Source organism: Triturus cristatus, chromosome 1_1, assembly GCF_964204655.1.
Source record: "Triturus cristatus chromosome 1_1, aTriCri1.1, whole genome shotgun sequence".
NCBI lineage: Eukaryota > Metazoa > Chordata > Amphibia > Caudata > Salamandridae > Triturus > Triturus cristatus.
The window spans coordinates 104,800,492-104,824,195 of record NC_140579.1 but is presented as its reverse complement, the minus strand read 5'-3'; the positions used below and the strand labels follow the sequence as shown (position 1 = coordinate 104,824,195).

General features: G+C 48.9%; 1 protein-coding gene across 2 annotated transcripts in view; it reads right to left on the bottom strand.

Annotated features, from left to right (window-relative positions):
• Positions 1-1,764: 1,764 nt before the first annotated feature.
• Positions 1,765-23,704, bottom strand: part of LOC146869650 (DNA topoisomerase 2-alpha-like) — a 163,499-nt gene continuing 141,559 nt past the window's right edge. For both annotated transcript variants that reach the window (XM_085609488.1, XM_085609504.1), the window contains 6 exons: positions 16,325-16,468; positions 6,294-6,447; positions 5,487-5,551; positions 4,529-4,657; positions 4,212-4,423; positions 1,765-3,478 (listed from right to left, as the gene is read on the bottom strand). In XM_085609488.1, the coding sequence (XP_085465614.1) occupies positions 3,302-3,478; positions 4,212-4,423; positions 4,529-4,657; positions 5,487-5,551; positions 6,294-6,447; positions 16,325-16,468 (881 nt within the window). In that variant the 3' untranslated portion in view covers positions 1,765-3,301. The remainder of the gene's footprint in view (positions 3,479-4,211; positions 4,424-4,528; positions 4,658-5,486; positions 5,552-6,293; positions 6,448-16,324; positions 16,469-23,704) is intronic.

The window sequence follows — 23,704 nt, the reverse complement described above, 5'->3', positions numbered from 1 at the left end:
TGAGCTAAGATAAGCACATCCGAACCCAATGGGGGGAAAAAAACAATCTGAGGATGGAGAGGATGCCCATGCGCACTGTAGTCCAGGGGAGGAGCCACCTATCTCGTGATACTTCGAAGACTCTTCCAGGACAACAATGTGCAATCATCCGGACCCAACACTAGGCGGCGATCTATGCACAGATATGAATTCAGCAGCCCACATGCCTCGAACCAACCAAGAGCCAAGTGGAAGATACTCACCATGCCTCATGACATGGGAGGGCTCAGCGCTCCAGATCTTGAACTATATAATACAACATTAGGCTCATTATTTCATTCACAGCCCTCCGGAGATCCCATACTTTATTATAGAATAAGATGTGGCTGCCCCCCCCCCAAGGGCTCCCAGACATTATTCTCTCCCCGAAGAAACAGTACAGCTGCTTTGATACTTTAAACACCACTGTTCATGCCTGGTGGAGTACTTGAGGAACAGACAGGCTCATTATTTTACTCACCCCCATGCTCCATTAGATTGGATGCCTCAAGCTCGGGCGAGAACGTGGGTTAGTCATGACTTTAAGGAAACCGAAGTTGTCCATGATGGGAGACCTGTTCGTTGTTGGTGCCGCAAAGAGTTGGTAAACGCTCGGAGTCAGAAGCCCTAACAATCATGACACATTTTTACTTCTTTAGAGTCAGACATGAGTTGCGGGCCATTCTGGGCGAGGATATGCGAGAGCCCCCAGATATGCCCGCACTATCCTCCATAATGACAGAGGAGCCTATTAAGCTAGTCACTAGCACTATGCTGCAGAGCAAGAAGCACGTAGGCCACTAATAACAAAGGCCAGACAGGAGTGGCAAAGGGAACTGGGCAGAAATATTGATGACGGAAGCTGGAGGTATTGCTGTGAGATGATTAGGAAGGTATCACAAAATGGACGACAGATTAATACACCAATGCATCAATAGGACCCATTTTACTCTGGAGAGGCTTCACAACTATGGGCTTCAGAACACAGCAGCTTGTAATAGATGCACAGAACAGACAACAAACTTCATATACATCGTCTGGAGCTGCACTGAGATGTATGCCTTCTGTGAGGCGATACTTCAGGAACTGGAACGCATAGCAGATATTACGTTAAAGATGGACCTATTTATGGCCCTATTTGGATACACTAAAGATATTGGAAAAGCACACCGCAAATTAATCTCAATGGGGTCACTGTTAGCTAAGCATCAAGTAGCAATGTGGTGGGCTAAAGGCCCAGTACACACAGTGGAAGCATGGCACAAAGACAAGACTTATTGCAAAACGCAGTCGGAGGTAAATAATTAACTGCTCCCATTGCGGAGCAGACAAAAAAATATTTGGGGAAGTTACCACACATACTCAATAGGGAAGGAGATGGGTAAGGAGCAAGGTGGAGGCACACAAGATACATAGCATAGGCTGAAGCAGTGGCAACAGGCGCTGCAATGACCACTCTTCGAGGAGACAGATCTTAATGATAGAGTCCTAGCTCTTTGGTAAACATACAAACTGATCGACTGGAAATAGCAGTCAACAAAACTATGAAACTCACTGTGCGAAGCAGTCAACACAACTCATGTTAAACACTTCAAAGTAAAGTATTGTAACTAGATATCCATGCCAGAAAACGCAGCCACGAACTTGTAACGCACTGATGTGTAGCAATGGTTTATACATGAACAATGTACAGACAACTGTATACGTTTATTTTCACCAATAAAAATTTTAAAAAAAACAGACCAGTCAGTGTAAAACCATTTATTACAAAAAAGGAGATGTATGAAAAGGTTTCAGAAATAATATACAAAGTAAGAAATAGAGAAAATATTTACAGGCAGACAGACAATGATACTGGGAAACAGACTTTGCAAAAGCATATTTTACAAAGCAGGCGCCAGAGATGAACGTATAAAAGACCAGGATCATAGCTGTGCTCCGAGTACTGACTATTAGTTCAAGGCTTCAAGTAGGTGCTGTAAATAAATACCCAGGCACCTGGCAGCCATGCTTGCTAATTTAAGAAAACAGTTTCCAGATCTCGATTAGGCTGCTGCATTCCCGACCGTGTAAGGAATCTTAAATGTAATTACTGAGAACCAGGATTGCCAGAGAAAAAATATTCAGTCACTGGCAGAAGAGAGATGAGTTTATATGAAGTCGCTGGACGCATTTGCAGTTTACTTCGATTCTACAGAGCAGCTGCTTCTGTACCAATTGCTTCCTAACTTTGTTAGTTACTTCTGAATCATTTTGCAATCATGAGTTCTGTTAAGGAAGGTGGAGGGTGGCTACCAGTGACTGAAAAGCTGGACAATGTATCCTCTCCATTGGAGCTTCATAGAGACATTAACTCTTCTCATTAGCACTTCAGCACAGGTGCAATAGTGCAGTGAAAGAATGTAAGGCACCCCAACTGGGGGGCAGGGGGGGGGGGGGGGGGGGGGGGGGGGGTTGTGGAGTGCCTGCCCAGCATGGAAATAGCACACTGTAGCAAACCAGGTGTCGCTCTGCAGTTCCTCTTAGGTTGCTAGGTTAGTACCAAGGATGCATGACAGTATGTTACAGTCCAAGATACAAAGCCATCACAAGACATCTGAAAGAGACTACCAACAGTGAGAAAAATATTTGCAAGTGCCCGGGGCTCAAATGTAAACTTTAACACCATCTCCACTGGAAAGGACACACAGGATCCCTACACATGCTACTCCGAGGAATGTAGGAGCCTCAACACTATCCTGATTCTTTACACTGGGAAAACAAGTCTTACAAAATGACAAACATGACGAAGGCAGGCTGGTTCGGCAAGCAACATAAGAATCCACATTTGCTGCTCAGCATCATCTATCTGGAAAATTCATTTCACTCCACTAAAGCTCAGAGACTAGTCGTCCCCTCCCTAATGTTGGGATGGCACACAACAGTGTGTGAATCCTTCATTTTAAACTGCTCCACAGCTTCTAGTTCAAGCTCGACTAACCTGCGAGTAAACAGTTCATTTCTGAATTACAGCTCGACTGGAATCTAGGGAATTAATATGTACTATAAAACAGACTACCATAAAACCGATACTTCGAGGATTTACTTGGTCATTTTGATTGGAGGACCCTACTGATTGCAGGTCTTCGCAAGGTAAAAACGTGAAGTACCTGTATAAAACTTCTGTCACGATATCTTGGCGATAAGGCCATTGATGAGCGAGGTCTATCTAGCAACACATAAATGCTAGTTAGCTTTCACCACATAAAAGCCATAATATTTATGTAAGAACAAAGGAATACATCTAGCAGAACATATCTTCTGTATCTGTCTCGTTATATGATTCATCAAAGGTATAACGAATTAGTTTTTTGGCACGTCCAGGCCTTGAGCACACAGATGGAGCAGGCGTGTGTGCGCACGAGTCAGAGTTGGAATTGAGGACCACATGGAAACTGTCGTCATCTATGGTTCTGCTTTTCTGGAGAAGAGAAAGGAGTAACAATTGTGAGGAAATGTATTCACACGTGTACACGAGGAAGGGAAATATTTGCTTTGGTAAAGCTTTTGTGTAGTAGACACTTATTGAAGTAGCCCAAACACATTTAAAGTCTTACATTTTCCATGGTAGCTAAACAAAACCCATTAAAAAAATGTGCCACTCTCTTTAAGTTTTGCTCTAATTAATCAGAATAAAAGGCAGACACTGCAATCCGAGTGTGGCAGACGTATGCAGGATAAAGGAAAGTAACACAAGTTCATAAAAGCACCCACTAGCCATGCACACCACACTAGTATTTATGCTTCAAGCTGTCATCCATGAATCTGTTGCAGATCCAACCTCAAACTCCGAATCTAAAAGGGATGTAGTATGCAAGACAGGCCATTTACAATGTGGTTTATTGGGTGATCACAGTAAATAAAAACATCTTCGATATCTGCTGATGGAGGGTGATACATCAATTGGAGTCTATGGATTATTCACAGTACAACTTCAGAGATCAGCTTTGTCTTCAGAGATCAAACTTACTGAGAAGAAATTGTGCAAATGGGCAAAAATGGCTATTACAAAAGAGATCTGAAGATTGCAAAAATGTTTTAGGGAGTCAAAATGCTGCAATGACCGTCTGGTTCATGAAAATACTAACCTGCAGAAACAAGCATATGGCAGGTGAAGGGCACAAAACTAGATAAATGTGAAAATAAATACTGACCTTAACTGCAGTGGTCTTCCTGTTCACACCGAAATCTGAGTCCGAATCCGAAGATGAACCGTCATAGTTTTTTCGCTTCCAGGGTTGCTCAGCTTTTTTCTTTGGTGCTGGCTTTTGCATCCCAGCATCCAACGACATAGCTTTGGAGGGCTTTGCCTTGCTTGCCTTTGGTTTAGATAGTGCATCCAGTATAGATGGTTGCTGCCTGTGTGCTTTTGAAAAATATCACATACAATTGAATAATCAGTTGTGTGCATTAACTAGAATTTTAATTTATAAGCAAGAACAAGAAAATAGACTTTTTTCATAAAAGTTACCATCTGTGCTAGCTGCTTTCTTGGGAGGAGCTCGCTTTTTAGGGGGTGGCTTCTGAGGGACCGGCTTGGCAAGCGGGGCAACAGAACTAGACGCTCCACTTGCTATGTCATCACTGTCCATGACATCAACTGTGTAAGATTAAGAGTGGAAATGTCAGATCAAAGCTTGTATCAACAGTAATTGCTGCCACATTTTGCAAATTTTACCCAAAACCCTTGCGAGTATTCTGAGAACAATGTTCATGGAATGTGTGCAGTTCTAGAGGAAACGACAGACAGATACGACTCCCTCGTTTCCCGTCCCTTTTGTTTCCAGGCTCTAATGGGTACAGTCTATTCTTTGCTATACAATTATTTCTTCCAATACCTAACAGTACTTCATGCTGCTATTCCATCTAGCCCTAAGTGGGATGGGTATTCCCAGACGTGGGACCCGTGCTCACTACGCCACTGGAGTCAAGCTATCCTGGCTGATGACGGCTGATAGCCAGAAACCGGTCCTAGGATGCTTGATTCCGGTCCAGGGAAGACATGGCTTGGCAGTTCGGGCTGGACTGTTCCCATGAGGCACAGGGTCAAGACTGATTTGCATATGGCCATGTCTAAACTGGGGTGGTGTAGTGGGCAAAAGAACGATGGATTTAACCCAGATCTCTTGACTGGGGGAGAATGTCTGCATTGTCAGCATTCCGTCCATCATTTGTTTGTTGTAACGCTATTCCATCTAGGCCTCTTTTCTCTGGTCTGTACCCAGTCCCTCTGTTTCCTAGTACCTCTACTGTGGCATGAGGGGTTTACCCATTCTGTAACTGCAACAGGAGTTTCACTGGCCTCCTTGTAAGTCTTAGTTCGATCGAAAATGAGAAAGAACCAAGAAATGTTCTATTAAGTCTATTAAGCACCATCGACTGATATCTGCTCACCAATGATCATAAACCCAATGCAGAGCTCTACCTACCAGATGTGCTTACTGAAGACTTCAGTCTGCCGAGGGTTTTTGTTTTTTTCATTTTTTCAGGTTTCCTACGGAGGGAAATTGGTCAATCTTAAATCATATTACGATGCCACCATACCACCTCTCTGTTGCAAGATAACTCTACTATAGTAAATGTTAAAAGTTCGCTTTCTAAACATTGTATGGACCTTGCAGTCTACACATTTAGGGCTGGGGAAATATTCCAAACAAGACCGGCAGCAGTTTTACAAAACCAGCACCAATATCGAGCATCGGGTAATAAGAACAGGATGCGTGGGAGAAAGGACCCCTTCCGCTAGGGCATATGAATGGCATGCAAACAATGCAAAGAGTAAGCTCCATTAATTCTGCCAATCCAACAAGGTTTGGGCATGAACAGTGAACTAGTTCCTGCCATTTGGACCAGAGGCTTGCAGACCTTTATGGCCAACACATGACATTCAATCCCCAGAAGATGGGCACGGAGTGATTTAAAAAGTATAAGAAATTCAGAAACTTAGTAAAAATCTTTTCAGACTGTTGCAAGGACTGGCTGTTGCAAGAAGACTATTGGAAAGTGCATGCTTTCTTCAAAACGCATTTCTTGCAGATAAATGGCAATAAGCAGAGACACATACAGGACATTTCCCTGTGGCACTCAAGACCAAATGAGCATGATTAATAGAAGGTTAAGTTCTGGCACTAGCCAGCACTACAACATAAACCACCTTAGTGGAGGTTAGTAATACCCATGCAAAGATGGTAGTTGCTAGACTACTTGGCAGCGGAGCAGTTCTATTTAATACTCACTTAGGCCCAGCTTTTAGCGCTGGAGCTGAAGGTTTAGGAGCTGGACTATCATCGTCTGACATGCCCTTGAAATCACTGAGTTCACAAGAACTCCTTTTACTGTTCTCTGCATCACTTGCACTAAAATCTTGACTCATCAGGTTCCTGGGTTTACCTGTGGGATACAGGGCAGAGGTGGAAGGGTGTGTAAGAACAAGCATAGTAACCGGTTTTTAAATTAGGAGTAGTTTCTTACCTGCAACTGCAGTTCTCTTGTAGGGGTATTTCCGTGATAGTCATAATCATGTGAATAGTCCCGCCCATGTGTGTGGACCCTGGAGCACTTCATTAGATATATCTTATTAAGTTGTCATCTTCTGCCTTTCTTCAGGAAGGCCTGTATGGACACTCAAGAGATAAAAAGACAATAATGCAGCCAAAAGAACTAGGCTACACTGGCCATCACTTCATCTTGAAGTAATAGAGATAGCTAGTATAACTTTAAATTCAGTAATTTACCGAATTTTACACATTAAAAAAACTCTCCTTCACAAAACTCCTTTTTTATGATAGAGATGGAGTAGTTTCTTACCTGTAACTCCAGTTCTGTAGTAGGGGTATCTCTGTTATAGTCATAATCTATGAATAATCCCCGCCCATGTGCGGGGACCCCGGAGCAATCAAAAATATCTCTTAAGCTGTCCCGCATTTGCAAACCTGCAAAGACACTTAAGAGACAGACAAAATAATACAGCCTAATCACAACAAGGCTGCACTGGCCAGCACTTCCTCTGAAGTGAACACAAAAGCCACAATAAAGTTGAAATGTCATTTTTATTCACATTTGACATGTTCCTTTATTATCACACACTCCCTTCACCAAAATCCCTTTAAACAATAGAGAGGAAGGGGTGGACAGACAAACCCTATAGGCTGTCATTATGTGTCTGCTAAAGGGATACCGTGCCTTTAAGAAACTCTCCAGAGACCCCCGGTATCCCAGGATGCACAGCCAACACAAGTTACTTTCAGTTCTTTTTGAAGGTGTATAACAACAGGCCTGATACTGTCAGGTTACTCCACCGGGGAGGAGGGAGGGTCGCTTATGACTATAACAGAGATACCCCTACTACAGAACTGGAGTTACAGGTAAGAAACTACTCCTTCTGTAGTAGGGGATCTCTGTGTATAGTCATAATCTATGAATAGAATGGCAAGCCCATCCCAACCAACAAGAAGCGGTGGAGTAAGACCAACCACCAACAAATCACTGTGCAAACAAATTCCTCAGCGAAGCCTGTCCAACCTGCGCATCTGCCCTAGCATCAGAATCCAGGCAGTAATGCTTTGAAAACGTATGGACTGACTTCCAGGTGGCAGCCTTACAAATGTCAGCAATGGGAACATTCCTAAGCAAAGCTGTAGTCGCTGCTTTGCCTCTAGTCGAATGTGCTGTAGGCTTACCCCCTAACGTCTTATTAACTTTCTGATAACAAAGCTGAATACAGGACACCATCCATCCGGAGAGGGACCGTGTTGAGGTAGCTAGACCAGTTCTTACCGAACCATAATTCACAAATAGTGGATCCGACCAGCGGATGCCTTTTGTCTTATCGAGATAGAAGGTCAACACCCTACGCACAGCAAGTGAACGCAGAGACCTCTCCGCCGGAGAGGAGGGATGCTGAAAAAACGTAGGCAAAGTTATCATTTGATTCACATGGAAATCAGATATCACTTTAGGTAAAAACTTAGGATGAGTACGCATTACCACTTTAGAAGCATGGAATACAGTATACGGCTCTTGACAACACAGAGCCTGAATCTCACTTACTCTCCTGGCTGATGTAATCGCCACAAGGAAAAACAGCCTTCCAGTACAAATCCTGCAAGGAGGCCTTATGAAAAGGCTCAAAAGGCTCCCTCATTAATCTGGACAACACCACATTCAACTCCCATGGTGGAGAAGGTCGTCTAACAGGGAGGAACACCTTACGCAAACCTTCCAAAAAAACTGTAACCACAGGCATTTTGAAAAATGAGGTTTGGGAAGGGCCCTTTCTATACGCAGTCAAAGCTGCGAGACGAACCCTGATAGACTGAAAATTAAGCCCAGAGTGAGCCAACTGCAGCAGATAAGGCAAAATAACATCTTCTCTACAGGATGTAGGGTCAAAGTCCTTTGCCCTGCACCATAAGCAAAATCTCTTCCACTTATAGGCAGAAGAATTTCTCGTAGACGGTCTCTTTGCCTCTGTCAGTATATCCATACAGTCCCGAGGCAGATTCAAGTGCCCATATTGCACTTACTCAGGAGCCAGGCTGCCAAACTCCAGGACGAGAGATTGGGGGAACCATCTGTCATCCGAACCTCGTGAGAAGGTCCGGCCGACATGGCAGGCGCCTGTGCGGAATAACAGACCGGTGAAGAAGGTCGGTGAACCACCAGTGCCTCGACCCCTCCAGAGCCAACAGGATCATCCTGGCTCTGGATCGCGACAGCTCGGTCAGCACCGCCGATATCAGGGGAAAAGGTGGACAGGCGTAGAGACAGCCGTTAGACCAGCAGAGCCAGAGAGCTTTCCCCCAGCGTCCCTGGTCGGAAGTACCTGGACGCGAAGTCGCAGCCTCTGCTGTCTTCTGCCCGAGCGAACAGATCGACATCTGGAGCGCCCCACTCTGCGAAGACGTCGATCAGCACGTCGCCGTTTAGCACCCACTCGTGATTCTCCTGAACGAGCCTGCTGAGCGCAACGGCTTGGGCATTCTGCACTCCCAGCAAATGGGTAGCCGTGATCGGTAGGTACCTGGTCACCAGCCAATACCAGATGGCCTGCGCCTCCCGAGACAGCATGCGTGAACGGGAGCACCCCTGCTTGTAGATGCAATACATGGAAGTAGGATTGTCCGTCCGAACGAGCAGGGAGTCTGCCTTGAAGGAGGGAAGGAACGCCTTCAGGGCCAAGGGTACTGCTCTGTGTTTCCCCAAAAAATTGATGTGGTAAGTCATCTCCGTCTGCGACCATACCCCCTGTGAAGATGGCCCGACTGAGGAGATTGTCCCCCGAACACCACCACTGCAGCGACTGAAGAGCATGCAGAGACAGCCGAATCTCGTCATCACAAGCCCCTCCGATGGAGCGGTCACAAGGGCCTGAGCCTACCGAAGGAGTGACCATCGTCTTTCCTCCGAAGGAGACATGCTTACTGACAGCGTAGAGATGGAGGCCGCCACGTACTATATGCACTGGAACGGCGCCGGGACCGACTTGGACATGGTGACGTGCCACCCCAGCTTGCTCAAGAGAACGCACGTCTGGAGGGAGTGCGCTTGCGCTTCTGAGAAGGAGTGTGCCCTGACCAACCAATCGTCAGAGACGAGACCTGCCCCACTGTCGGGGGGGGGGGGGGGGGGGGGGGGGGGGTAATAATACAAGAACTCGAGCCCTACGAAGGATCGAAGAGCGTCTCCCCTCCGAAGGGCACACAGCCGTTGAGTCACGACAGACCTCGTGAGGTCGGTGCGGAGGCCCAAACGAAGTACGAGAGAGAGAGCGAGAGCGAGAGAGCGAGAGCGAGAGAGTCCAAGTGAAATGCAGGCGCGCTACCTGAAAGTAGCTGCCTTGATCAACCAGCCGTTCAGAAACGGATAGACAAAGCCACTGTGACTCTCATATGCGCAGCCACCACGGCCTAGCGTATGGAATATTCCGAGGTGTCGGCTGCAGGCCGAAAGGAGGCACAAAGCCATGATAATGGCCGTTGCCCACTGTGAAAAACAGGAACTCGCGATATTTTCCCCGCCGCATAGTCAGTCACCCTGAGGAGGTTGAGGGGAAACCTAATGCGGAGACCTCCACCGGAATGTACTACTCTTTGATCCCACGAGTCGGCTTGTCGCCCGCCGAACATGGGTCCAAACTCGGTCATGTCTCCCTTGCACGCTAGGAGGAACAGTGAGTACCATCCCTTTCCAGTCCGTCCCAGAGGAGCCGAGTCCATCTTCCTTTACTGGAAGATGGAGGTGGCCTCCTTCTAAAACTCGCGCACAGAGCGCGATGGAGGTGGAGGGAGCGCTGGAGGGAAACCGGAAGAGTCGCACGGCAGTGAGCCCCAAAATGACTCAATGGCGGCCCGAGACCGCAGAAACAAAATCTGGGAGGCATAACGCCGCTGGAGAGGACGGACGGCCTTAAGCCGCTCTCCCTGCCCCTCCCAACCGTCAAAGCCTCAGCCTTCGTCGAAGACAAGAATGTCGCCGTAGAACAAACCCACGGCAAACCCGGGATGCGCCTGACGCGAAATATCTGCTGCAGAGCTAAGAAGATATATATATATCCGCAACCATCATGCCCTGTAGACTATCCCCGTCTCTGGGCAGGAGATCCACACGTCGGTGAAGGAACGCACACAGGGATCACCACAACGGCCCAGCCAGAGGTTCGTAAGAACAGGAGAGCACCTCTCCCTATTCACGTAAGCGGCACCCCTGGCATGCCTGACCCGAGAACTTCCATAACGGTGACGACGGGACCTTATGGAAGACAGCGGATTCCATGGGACCGACGCCCCCACACGAGACCTCGTGCTAGGGACATCAACATTCCACGGAGGGGGGGGCGGGGAGGGGGGGGGGGATCTCCGGCCGAGGCGCCACAGGCCCCCCGGTGAGTGGGAGATGAGCCGGAGAGAATTCTGCGGCATCCCCGTGGTATCACCCGAGGGGGCGGAGCAGGAGGCGACCAAGATGGTGAGCCGGTACGCAGACACTGCTAAGCGAGGGGACCAAAGTCCCGCGCTTCCGAGCGGGCCACGTGTAAGTAGCCCCAGACTCCGAAGGGTCCCTCGGCGCCAGCTCAGCGTCAAGAGTCGACGCTGACGGGAAAACAAAGTCCCCGCCTATGATGATAGGCCCACAACAGAGCGAGGTCCAGAACGGGACCTAGACCTCGAGCGCCAGTAATGACCCCTCGAAGTCACCCATGACCTCACCATTACTGCGACGTCATCAGCACTGCGACGGCACCACCACAGCGGTGTCGAACCTCCTTCTGCACCTTGACGTCGAGCATCACCGCACCTTGACGTTGAGCATCACCGCGCCTCGACGGCGATCGACGTCAAGCATCACTGCGTCTCGACGCCAAGCGTCTCGACGTCAAGCATCGTCTCGACGTCAAGCAATGCATCGACGTCCAGCCATGCATCGACGTCCAGCCATGCATCGACGTCCAGCCATGCATCGACGTCCAGCCATCATCGACGTCCAGCCATCATCGACGTCCAACCATCATCGACGTCCAACCATCATCGACGTCCAACCATCATCGACGTCCAACCATCATCGACGTCCAACCATCATCGACGTCCAACCATCATCGACGTCCAACCATCATCGACGTCCAACCATCATCGACGTCCAACCATCATCGACGTCCAACCATCATCGACGTCCAACCATCATCGACGTCCAACCATCATCGACGTCCAACCATCATCGACGTCCAACCATCATCGACGTCCAACCATCATCGACGTCCAACCATCATCGACGTCCAACCATCATCGACGGCAGGCATCGCGCCGACGTCGACGCCAAGCGTCGACGTCAAGCATCGACGTCAAGCACCAGCGTCGACGCCAAGCACCAGCGTCGAAGTCAAGCATCAGCGTCGACGTCAAGCATCAGCGTCGACGTCAAGCATCAGCGTCGACGTCAAGCATCAGCGTCGACGTCAAGCATCTCGACGTCAAGCATCAGCGTCGACGTCATGGCTCTCGACGTCATGGCTCTCGACGTCATGGCTCTCGACGTCATGGCTCTCGACGTCATGGCTCTCGACGTCATGGCTCTCGACGTCATGGCTCTCGACGTCATGGCTCTCGACGTCATGGCTCTCGACGTCATGGCTCTCGACGTCATGGCTCTCGACGTCATGGCTCTCGACGTCATGGCTCTCGACGTCATGGCTCTCGACGTCATGGCTCTCGACGTCATGGCTCTCGACGTCATGGCTCTCGACGTCATGGCTCTCGACGTCATGGCTCTCGACGTCATGGCTCTCGACGTCATGGCTCTCGACGTCATGGCTCTCGACGTCATGGCTCTCGACGTCATGGCTCTCGACGTCATGGCTCTCGACGTCATGGCTCTCGACGTCATGGCTCTCGACGTCATGGCTCTCGACGTCATGGCTCTCGACGTCATGGCTCTCGACGTCATGGCTAAGCAGCCTCCTTGACGTGGGCCTTTTCTTGGGTCGACGGAGAGCATTGGCGTCATACCTGCTCTCGACGTCGCCGTCCTCGATGCTGACCGGAAAACGCGCCATACTGCAGGCGCGTTCCTACTGGGGAAAGCCCCCGAGGCCACAGCATGGGACGTGGTAGAGGACCTACCCTCTCCTAACCCAGGGGCTGAAGAAGAAGCCTAAACAGGTGTCAAACATAAGACACAGGCAAGCACAGAAGACAAACTCTGTGAGCTTCAGCTTTGGCCTTTGTCCCACCGCAGTCAAAGCACTTGCTAAACAGGTGTCAAATCCGATGCTATAGAGGCTTGCAAACTGCAGAAATTCTGCTAAAAAACCACAGCAGAATGTAGAGAAAGGCCAAAGACGTCGAATGAAACTTCAAATCCAGAAAAAAAATCACTCAAAATGAATAAAAGCTCAAAAAATGAAGAGCTAAGGCTCCAGGGTCCTGCTAGCAGGAGCCGGAAAAAAGAACTGAAAGTAACTTGTGTTGGCTGTGCATCCTGGGATACCGGGGGTCTCTGGAGAGTTTCTTAAAGGCACGGTATCGCTTTAGCAGACACATAATGACAGCCTATAGGGCTTGTCTGTCCACCCCTTCCTCTCTATTGTTTAAAGGGATTTTGGTGAAGGGAGTGTGTGATAATAAAGGAACATGTCAAATGTGAATAAAAATGACATTTCAACTTTATTGTGGCTTTTGTGTTCACTTCAGAGGAAGTGCTGGCCAGTGCAGCCTTGTTGTGATTAGGCTGTATTATTTTGTCTGTCTCTTAAGTGTCTTTGCAGGTTTGCAAATGCGGGACAGCTTAAGAGATATTTTTGATTGCTCCGGGGTCCCCGCACATGGGCGGGGATTATTCATAGATTATGACTATACACAGAGATCCCCTACTACAGAAGAAAGGAATGTATAGAGAAGCCCCCATAAACTCCCATTATGTGTCTGCAAATGGGTATCGTCCTTTAAGAGTCTCCAGAGACCCCCGGTATCCCATGAGGCACAGCCAGAGGCATTTACTTTCAGTTCTTTTTTCCGGCTCCTGCTAGCAGGACCCTGGAGCATTGAGCTCTACCTTTTTTGGTATTTCATAAAAATTAGTGATTATTTCTGGCCTTTAGCAGTTTCTTTCGACGTCTTTGGCCTTAAGCCATCTACTGCTGTATTTTTTGGCAGTATTTCTGCTGTTTTCTTGTCAAAATGCCAACTCTATTTGACAAGGGCCCTGAATGCGGTAGGAAGACGGCCAAGTCTGATTCCCACAGAGTTTGTATCCTGTGTTTGCCTGTGTACCATGTTCCTGACACCTGTGCCATTTGCAAGAACCTCAGGCACACCCTGTCTGACAGGGAGAAGATTCGGCTCCAAGGCATGGAGCAGAGGAGACAGAAGGCAGCTTCTTCAGCCTCTGGGAAAGGAGAGGGTAAGTCCTCTACCAAGTCCCATGCTTCGACCTCTGGGGGGCTCCCCAGTGGAAAAACGGCAGAAAAACGATGCCGATCCCGGTCGACGTCGAGAGCAGGTATGACTACGATATGCTCTCCATCGACCCAGGGCTCTGGGTCGAAGCGACGGCGACTATCAACGCAGAGGAGAAGAGGAGAACGGCGAGATCGCTGTCGAGGGGTTCCCTGCGTTCGACGTCGAGACCTCATTGGCGTCTATCTGGATCTCACAAGCGGCGGTCGCTGCCGAAGCGTCGTCGCCAATCACCATAGATGTCAACGCGAAGATAGACGTCAAGGAGGCAATCTTCTACAAAAGAGTTGACGTCAAGGAGAGAATGAAGGAGAAGGTCAACGTAGATACCGGCGTTCGACGTCGAGGTCCCGTTCGGGGCCTCGCTCAGCAGTGAGCCTATCGTCATCGACAGGGACTTCGCATTCCAGACGATGTCGATGCTAGACATTGAGCAGTAGATCGAAGTCGAAGGGGGCTGGAGTATCCAGGGTCCCTTCCTCACGGCCCGCTCGTATAAGGAGGTTGGTCTCGTCTCCCAGTTCGGAGTATTCACGTACCTACTCACCAACTAGGTCGCCTCCTGCACTGCTTCCACCGGTGGTCCCACCAGGAATACCACAGCCAACACCTCCTCCGCTTCCAGCTACTCCTCCGCCTCCTCCAGCAATTCCTCCACCACCGCCTCCTCCTCCTCCATTTCAGCCTCAACCTGGGCCCGTGGCTCCTCAGCCCACGGGCCCATTTCCAGCTCTATGGCCTTGCTGGGCCGTTATGATAGATCATTGTGGGAGTCTCTTCAGCAATTTTTGGATCTCATTCCCAGGGACAAGAGGGAAGACTTCCAGGAGATTGTGAATGAGGGCCTGATGGTCTCTAACCAAGTCATCAGCGCTGCAGCAGATACTTCACTTCTGGCAGCCTACGGATATTGCCATGGCATTGCTCTACGACGTCATGCTTGGCTTCGTCTCGCATCCCTGAAGCCTGAGGCGCAGCAGCGAATCTCTAATCTCCCGTTCTCTGGCACAACGCTCTTTGGTTCGCACGCGGACGACGAGATGGCCCGCATTAAGACCGAAATGGAGACGCTGTAGGTTTGGAGAAACCTTAAGAACAACGTAAGACCTTCTGTCCTTTCCAGAGGCGTTGTTCCTGTCAGAGGTTCCAATGGTCTCAGGGTCGTCAGTCCAACCAACAGCAGCAGCAGCAGTTCCAGCGCTCCTTTCAGCCATTTCAAAAACGCCAACAGCGAGGAAGATCTATCCAGCAGTCTGGACAGGGGAACAAGGCTCCTGCTGGTCCGAAGCCCTGGAGGGTTTCTTCCCCCTCATCCGTTGTCCACTCCGGTGGTTGGGGGCGGAGGGGGAAGAGGGGGAGGAAGGGGGGTATTCAAGATCAACTGGCAGAGTGGCAGACAATAACTCCGGACAATTGGGTGCTGAATATTGTTCGCAGTGGCTACTCGATACATTTTATAAGCCCTCCTCCATCAATCCTTCCAACTCTATCAAGATGCAAGCTGCGCGAGTTGCAGAAGGAGGCCAACACTCTACTAGGGAAAAGGGCGGTAGAACCTGTCCCTCTAAATCAGAAAGGAACAGGGCTGTATTCACGGTTCTTTCTAGTTCGCAAGAAAGACCAGAACGAGTTGAGACCCATTCTCGACTTACGACAAGCAAACAAATGGGTTCGAAGAGAACAATTTCGGATGTTGTCCTTGCATCAGATCTACCCTCAACTTCATCAAGGAGACTTGCTATGTGCAAAAGATCTGCAGGACACATACTTTCATGTCCCCATAGCGAGGAAACATCGCAAGTTCCTGCGTTTCACAGTGGGCAACGCCCATTATCAATACTCCGTGGTGCCCTTCGGCCTGAAATCAACACCTCAGACTTTTTTCAAATGCATGGCAGTGGTGGCTGCGCATCTGAGGAGGAACAAATATTAGTCTATCCATATCTGGACGATTCGTTGATCACGGCAGCTACGTTTCAGGAAGCGCAACTGCATTTCAATCGGACTTCCAATCTCTTACTTCGGTTGGGACTTCACATCAAAACATCAACCTCACGAAGTCTGTCTCAACTCCTGTTCAGTGTCTACAGTACCTAGGAGCTACTATCGACACACGCACAGCAAGCGTGTGTCCTTTGGAGGAGAGACGCTTATCGATCTGAAGAAAGGCAGAAGATGATAACTTAAGAAGATATATCTAATGAAGTGCTCCGGGGTCCACGCACATGGGCGGAACTATTCACAGGATTAGGACTATACACGGAAATCCCCTACAAGAGAAGCAGTTTCTAGCAATCCCAAATAAACGTGTGACTTACTTGCTTGTGGTGGTCTTTTTGGACTAGCTGATGAATCAACACCTGGTTCTCCTTCACTCTCCGAGCCAGACCAAGGATCTTTCTCTTTTTTAACCGGTTTAAATGGAAGCAGGGCTTGTTTCTTTCCTTTACCACCCTTTGGACCTGAAATAAAATATTAACATTAAACCAAACCTCAACTTGCAATAAACAAGCCTTCAGCCCAGTTGGTTGGATTTGTTGCATCAGGCAAATCCGAAACAAATTTCAAAATAAAGTGAATAAAACAGCATGGCATTGGTAAGGTCCTTTGCTGAAGGGCACTGATGGAGCAGCACAAAACCCTGCAGGCCCAGAATGAGGTGCTTTAGCAGAGCTCAGCTAGTTGTTCTCCAACATCGTTGACCCAACAAAGACAAAATCTCAGAAGTATAAATTACTTACCTTCGGTAACGTCTTGTCTTAGAGAGACAGGATGGAGTAGTTTCTTTTCTGTAACTCCAGTTCTGTAGTAGGTGTATCTCTGTTATAGTCATAATCTAGTGAATAGTCCCGCCCATGTGCGTGGGCCCCGGAGCAATAAAAAATAATCTCTAAAAGGTGACAAATCATGCAGACCTGCATACACCTTTAAGAGAGAATTTAATTTAAAGACAGATAATGCAGCCTATACCGACAGGCTACACTGTCCAGTACTTCAACTAGAATTCCACCAACATCCACAAACAGCACTGCCTGTCTAGTTTGTAGGAAGGTGGATATCTGACTATGGTTACCCCCAACTTTTTGCCTAGTGTCTAGCTGGTTTTTCGACTTAGTTGGCCTGAGATCCTGCCATTCCGGGTCTCAGGCTGTCTGCTCTCTCTTTAAAATGGACTCCATGTACCCTAGGTACATTCCCAATTGGTAAGGATCACCTTATTGGACCCTGTACAGTGTACCCTAGGTACCCAGGGAATAGGTGCACCCTAGGCCTCCCAGGGGCTGCAGCATGTATTATGCCACCCCTGGTCTGGCCTTCCAATCAGACACAACTGGCTGATCACTCAGCTGGGGCAAGGTCGTGTAATCACCCCTTGCTTAGATATAGTATGCCTATATCTACCCTTATATATAGACACATGTGTACCTATCAGTCACTCCTATGGCAGGCCTTAACAATCCTGGAGGCAGAGTGCTTGGTAACATGTGAGATGGTGCTCTAGCATGAGCTGAGCCTGTCTGCAGCTTTCGGAACCATGTCCTTATAGCTGTTCTATGATATAGCCTACCATATACTCTTAAAGTGCCTTGTAATCAACGGTTATGGTAACTATGGTTTGGCTGTATCACAACATGTCGTGTAAGGTGTCTAACACTTTGGAATAATACCCCCATACCATTTCTGGTGATGAGGATATTATTCCTCCCTTCTAGAGGGAGAGACATGTTGAAATCCTACTTTGCTGTCTAACTCTAACCAAAGCCTCAGCATCACAAAATGGATGCTGCTGCCACAGACACAAGTCTGACCTCCTGCTGCTGGGAGTGATCCCGGCAAGGGAGGCCCGGACAATAGGTTTCCTGCTTGGGGAGGTGCTAGCACCTCCCCAGACAGACTTTAGTGTATTGGGGCAGGGAGGGCTGAAAGGAATGAGACATGCCTGGGGCACACAAGGTGTCCCATGCATAGTCCAGTTCAAACCGGTGCTGGGGCACTCCAGCCCCAGTCCTGGCGCAAAACCGGACAAAGGGAAGGGGGTGTAACCACCCCCCTCCCAGGTCCCACCCATAAGGCGTGACCTAGCAGGTAACCCAGCCCCCCAGATTAGGATAAGAGTGGTAGCTGGGCCCCAGGAGATTAGATTATCCTGAACCTGCAACTTGAACAGAAACTCTGGACCTTCTTCTTTCGTCGAATGTCGAAGACTGAAGAATCTCCCTTGTGGCCAAGGAGTGGCTACCTTGTGCAAACAGGCACCATCAAGAGACTACCCTTTGCTTTGCTAAAGTTCTACGAGGGACCGATTGCAGAGCCCGACCAGAGCCTTGACTTCCAGACTTCTCCGACCCTGATCCACATCCACAGCCGAGCTGAGATCCGTGGAGGCGACGAGAGACTTGGGACCGGCTACCTGGGAAAAGTGGCTAGTATCTTCAAGCGCAGCTTCTGAGGCACCCTCGAAGTTGTGCACCGGGGATTGAGAAGCCCCAACCCCAAGCACCATCTGCACCGAAGATCAGCCCCGCACACTCCACGAGTCCTGCGTGGGGCCCTTCTGCATTTTCCTGCTTGCCGCGTATGTCCGGTTGCTTGCCCGCTGGCTAGTGGCCTTTGTGACGACGCATCCTGAAATCTTCAACGCTGGTTTGGCTCCTCCAGACTGGCTCCTGCTTCTTTGAAAAAGAGAAGCACCCGAGACCTTCCTGGTCTGCACCAGAAGCAAGTCCTCCGTTCTTCGTGGGTTCCGCTTGCCAAGGCTTGGTGAGTCCTAGTCCAACTTCGACGCCGCCGACAGCAAGAGCCTTCGTGGGACAGCTCGCCTCCTGGTCCTGGTCGTCCTCGACGTTCCCTGGTCCTAGAGGCTGCAGCGACAAGCTTCACCTTCACCTGCAATCTTCACGACATCGCCTGGTTCCTTCCTGGTTCCACGTGGTCACTGGCTAGTGACCTTGACTCTGTCCCTTCTGCTTGCAGGTCTCCTCTCTTCTTGATCCCAGCCTTGGGATCCACCGGACACTCTTCACTGACTGCCTGTCAGCAACTTTCCTTCAGGCATCCATAGAAGTCCACGACAAAACCAGACGCAAGTTCACACCTATGCACCCGCAGCCCGTGGGCTAGGTAACTTGGGTACTTCGGTGCTCACAAGGGTAGTGACTATCCTAAGGTCTAGTTTCTGAGTCTCGACTTTCTAGCTATACCAGAAGTGTCCCTAAACTGTTTATTTCTAAACTGTACTAATTCCTATCGACTATACGCATTACGCGTGAGTGTTTCCACTCTGCACCTGAATCCCGTGGGCCTCCTACTTCCTAACCTTTGGTAGTATAGTGTAGCCCCAGCGATTCCCTATGCCTAGGCCTATCCTATTTCCGTGACAGTGGTCCTTATACCACTTACTTAGTATATGGTTTGCGTGGCCCCTAGGGCCTAACTGTATTACTTACCTGTGTGACTTAATGTATGCTTAAATAAGACTGTGTTGTACTTACCTCTAATCTCATAAAGAGTGCTGAGGGTTTGACTAGAATAAATACACTTTATTTTATATATATATCTGTTGTGGTGTCCTTTCATTTGGTATTCAAGGGATTATATATGGTATCACAGCTGGCTTCACATGCCATTCAGAGTTTAGCCTAAGACTGCTCTTGTCCATGCTACCACTAGGATAGCTGGTCTATAAGGTTGACTTTACAACCAATCACTATAAGGGTATTTGGACTGATAAGGTGTACACTAGAACTAGTGACATCATACATCAGGCCAACTTCTCACATTGGTGAGCAGCGGTTGGGATCTGAGCTTGCTGTTGTAATACCATTGTAATCTTGAGATACTAAATTGAAAGATCACACAGATATTGTCTAGGTACATATAACATAGATTATAATACTTAAGTCCTACTGGACTTAGTGGTTGTAGGTTGAAGGGAGTAACACACCCTGACTACAACTGCCAGAGAGGTTTAGTAGAAACAACTAGTGTAGGTAGGTGCACACACCACACCCTCACTAGATCATGTCTCTGGGAAGAGATCAAGAAGATGCTCTCTCAGGAGGGGCAGATCTGCAGAAGACCTCCTCTAGATATGATACCCTAACTTTTCAGGAGATGAGACAATTGTGTACCTCCAGAAGAATCAAACAGGGTGCAAACCCTACCCTCCTTCAGCTAAGACAACTCCTAGAGGAGTATGATGCTCTTAAAGCCTCGCAGGCAGGTACCCTAGGTACAAAGGAGGGTCTACCCACCACAGATAAGTCAGAAGGGACTTCAGATGAAGAGGTAGACAGCCAGGGCCAAGTAGGAAGACTTAGCCAGGCTAACCTAAGCTTACATGGGAGTTTGCATGGGGTCCCCCCATACAGACCCCCAAGTAGGCTTACACAGAGAAGCAGGAGGGACAGATCCCCTTCAAGGGAATCCATCCACTCCCATGTCTCTAGCATCTCTAATGCTTCCTCTCATAGGGGAATGACTTCCCCTGAGAGAAAGGAGCATGAAGCCAGAATGAGGGAAGCTAATCTGAGGATTCAGAGGGAAGAACTTGCCCTTGCCAAGGAGAAGCTTGCTCTGGCTAGAGAGCAAATGTTAAGTGGGTCAGAACCCACTGGTGGCAGCAATATCCCTAAGGATAAAGACAGGCACTATGATAATAGAAACCTGAGCAAGATTGTCCCTCCCTACAAGTGTGGGGATGACATCCACAAATGGATAACTGCTTTGGAGAGAGCTTGCAAAGTACAGCAGGTACCCCAAAGTCAGTGGGCAGCTATCTTGTGGCTCTCCTTTTCTGACAAAGGTAGAGACAAGCTCCTCACAGTCAGTGATGAGGATGCTAACAATTACAAAGTCCTGAAGAGTGCTCTGATAGATGGGTTTGGCTTAACCACTGAGCAATATAGGTTGTTGTTCAGAGACACCCAGAAGACACAGACACAGGACTGGTCTGATTTTGTGGATTGTGCCACTAAGGCTTTGGAAGGTTGGTTAACTGGCAGCAAGGTGCAGGACTATACAGGATTGTACAACTTGATTATGAGGGAGCAGATCCTTAGTAATTGTCAGAACCAGCTTCTCCATCAACACCTGGTAGACTCAGATTTGACCTCTCCCCAAGAATTGGGAAAGAGGGCAGATAAATGGGTCAGGACCAGGATTAGGCCTAAAAATCAGGGTGGTGACCAAAAGAAAGATACCACCAAGCCTCAAGAGAAGGGTGGGGATAAAGCAAAAGCAAAATCTTCCTCAGGGCCCCAAAACTCCAAACGGGGTGGTGGGTCCCAAGCTCCCTCCTCTACCACAGTTAAAAAGCCTTACTGCCATGAGTGTAAAACTCATGGGCATTGGAAAACTGACAGCAGTTGCCCAAAGGCTAAAAACAAAACTGTTCCTCCAACTACTCATGTCACACCACCTATTACTGTCAGCAGTAATCCCCCAGGTAGTGGGAGTGCCCCCAAAAATTTGGTTGGGTTTTCTTGGGGAACACAGGGGGATCCTGGCTTAGCAAATTCCCCTACAGCAGCTACTCTTGTCTGTGATGGTGGCATGGGGTTTGCAAACTTCACTGCCTGTCCCAACACTTTGGGTAGGTACAGACAGGAGCCCTACATCAATGGTAGAAAAGCTGAGGCCTACAGAGACACTGGAGCTAGCATCACTATGGTGGCCCATAGGCTAGTTCCCTCTGAGCAGCTTTTGCCTGGTTTCTCATACCAGGTAACTAACATTGATGGCAAACAGAACAGTCATCCATGGCAGAGGTATGTCTCAGCTGGGGAGGTGTCACTGGCCCTAAAAGGGTGGCAGTGTCTCCAACCTTGCCTGCGGACTGCTTACTACGGAATGACTTAGAACTCTCAGCTTGGGCTGGAGTTGAACAAGACACCCTTTCTAAAATGGTAGGCCTTTCAAAAAAGGGTAGTGGGGTTGTGCCGGCCACAACCCCTGTCCAAGTAGATTTCCTCCCTGAAAAAGGTTGGAAGGGCAGTGGTAGCCACAGCCCAGGCAAAGACAGACTTCCCTGTAGAGACTGGCAGAGCTGTGACAGTCACAGCTCAAACCCAAACTGAGTGCCTCACTGAAAAGGTTGGCAAGGCTGTAATGGTCTCAGCCCATACTCAGACTGACATAGGTGTAGTGAAGCCTGAAACTATGGATCACTCCCCACAAACAGAGAGTAGTGGGGAGGAAGAAAAGTCTCCCTCTCCCCAGACATTAGGAAAAGGTCAGCCTCCTCAGGGATCTGACCTCACCCCTTGTGAAGGAACTGCCCCAGAGGTAGCCAGGCCTGGCCTGGCCTGGCAGAGCCTCTGATGTCAGTGGCCCCTTCCAAGGTGGGACCCAGTCTGGTGAAGGTAGCCTGCCTCTCTCTACCCTGCCTCAGTCAGCCCAGGGCTGCAGAGGTCAGGGAGGCCAGTGGACCCCAAGAGGGCCCCTGTCCACAAGAACCCCCCCATCAAAAGAATGAGGATTGCCTGGCTAGTAGCCCTAGCCAGGTGATGGGTAAAAACATTCCTGAGGGATCCCCTTTACAGGTAGTTAGGGACCTCCCCCAGAGGGATTCTGTTGGGCACAGGCAAACATGGGACCTTAGGGCCCCAAACCTGGCCTGTCCCTCCAGTAAGCCCACAAAAGGGACCCAGCCTCCAGCTTTAGGTAGCCAGAGGCTGACCCTGAGAGCACAGTGCAACTCAGTTAAAGAAAGAAAGGCATCCATGGTGGAGGAAGCTGAGGCCTCACTTTGAGGACACTCACTTCAGTACTCCATCTCAACACCAGCCTTTTACTTTGCAAAAACACACCCAAGGTAGAGATTCCCTATGGTGGAGACCCTATGATACCTTTAGGATGAGGGATTGCTTAGTGGACCATGAGACAGGGGGTAACCATGCCAGTGCTGGTTCTTCCTTATATGGCCACTTAGGCAATATAGGCTTACCTGGTCAAGGACAGCCTTATCTCCCTTCGTTTGGGGGGGGGGGGGGTTGTGTAGGAAGGTGTATATCTGACTATGGTTACCCCCAACTTTTTGCCTAGTGTCTAGCTGGTTTGTCGACTTAGTTGGCCTGAGATCCTGCCATTCCGGGTCTCAGGCTGTCTGCTCTCTCTTTAAAATGGACTCCATGTACCCTAGGTACATTCCCAATTGGTAAGGATCACCTTATTGGACCCTGCACAGTGTACCCTAGGTACCCAGGGCATAGGTGCACCCTAGGCCTCCCAGGGGCTGCAGCATGTATTATGCCACCCCTGGTCTGGCCTTCCAATCAGACACAACTGGCTGATCACTCAGCTGGGGCAAGGTCGTGTAATCACCCCTTGCTTAGATATAGTATGCCTATATCTACCCTTATATATAGTCACATGTGTACCTATCAGTCACTCCTATGGCAGGCCTTAACAATCCTGGAGGCAGAGTGCTTGGTAACATGTGAGATGGTGCTCTAGCATGAGCTGAGCCTGTCTGCAGCTTTCGGAACCATGTCCTTATAGCTGTTCTATGATATAGCCTACCATATACTCTTAAAGTGCCTTATAATCTTAAACGGTTATGGTAACTATGGTTGGGCTGTATCAAAACATGTCGTGTAAGGTGTCTAACACTTTGGAATAATACCCCCATACCATTTCTGGTGATGAGGATATTATTCCGCCCTTCTAGAGGGAGAGACATGTTGAAATCCTACTTT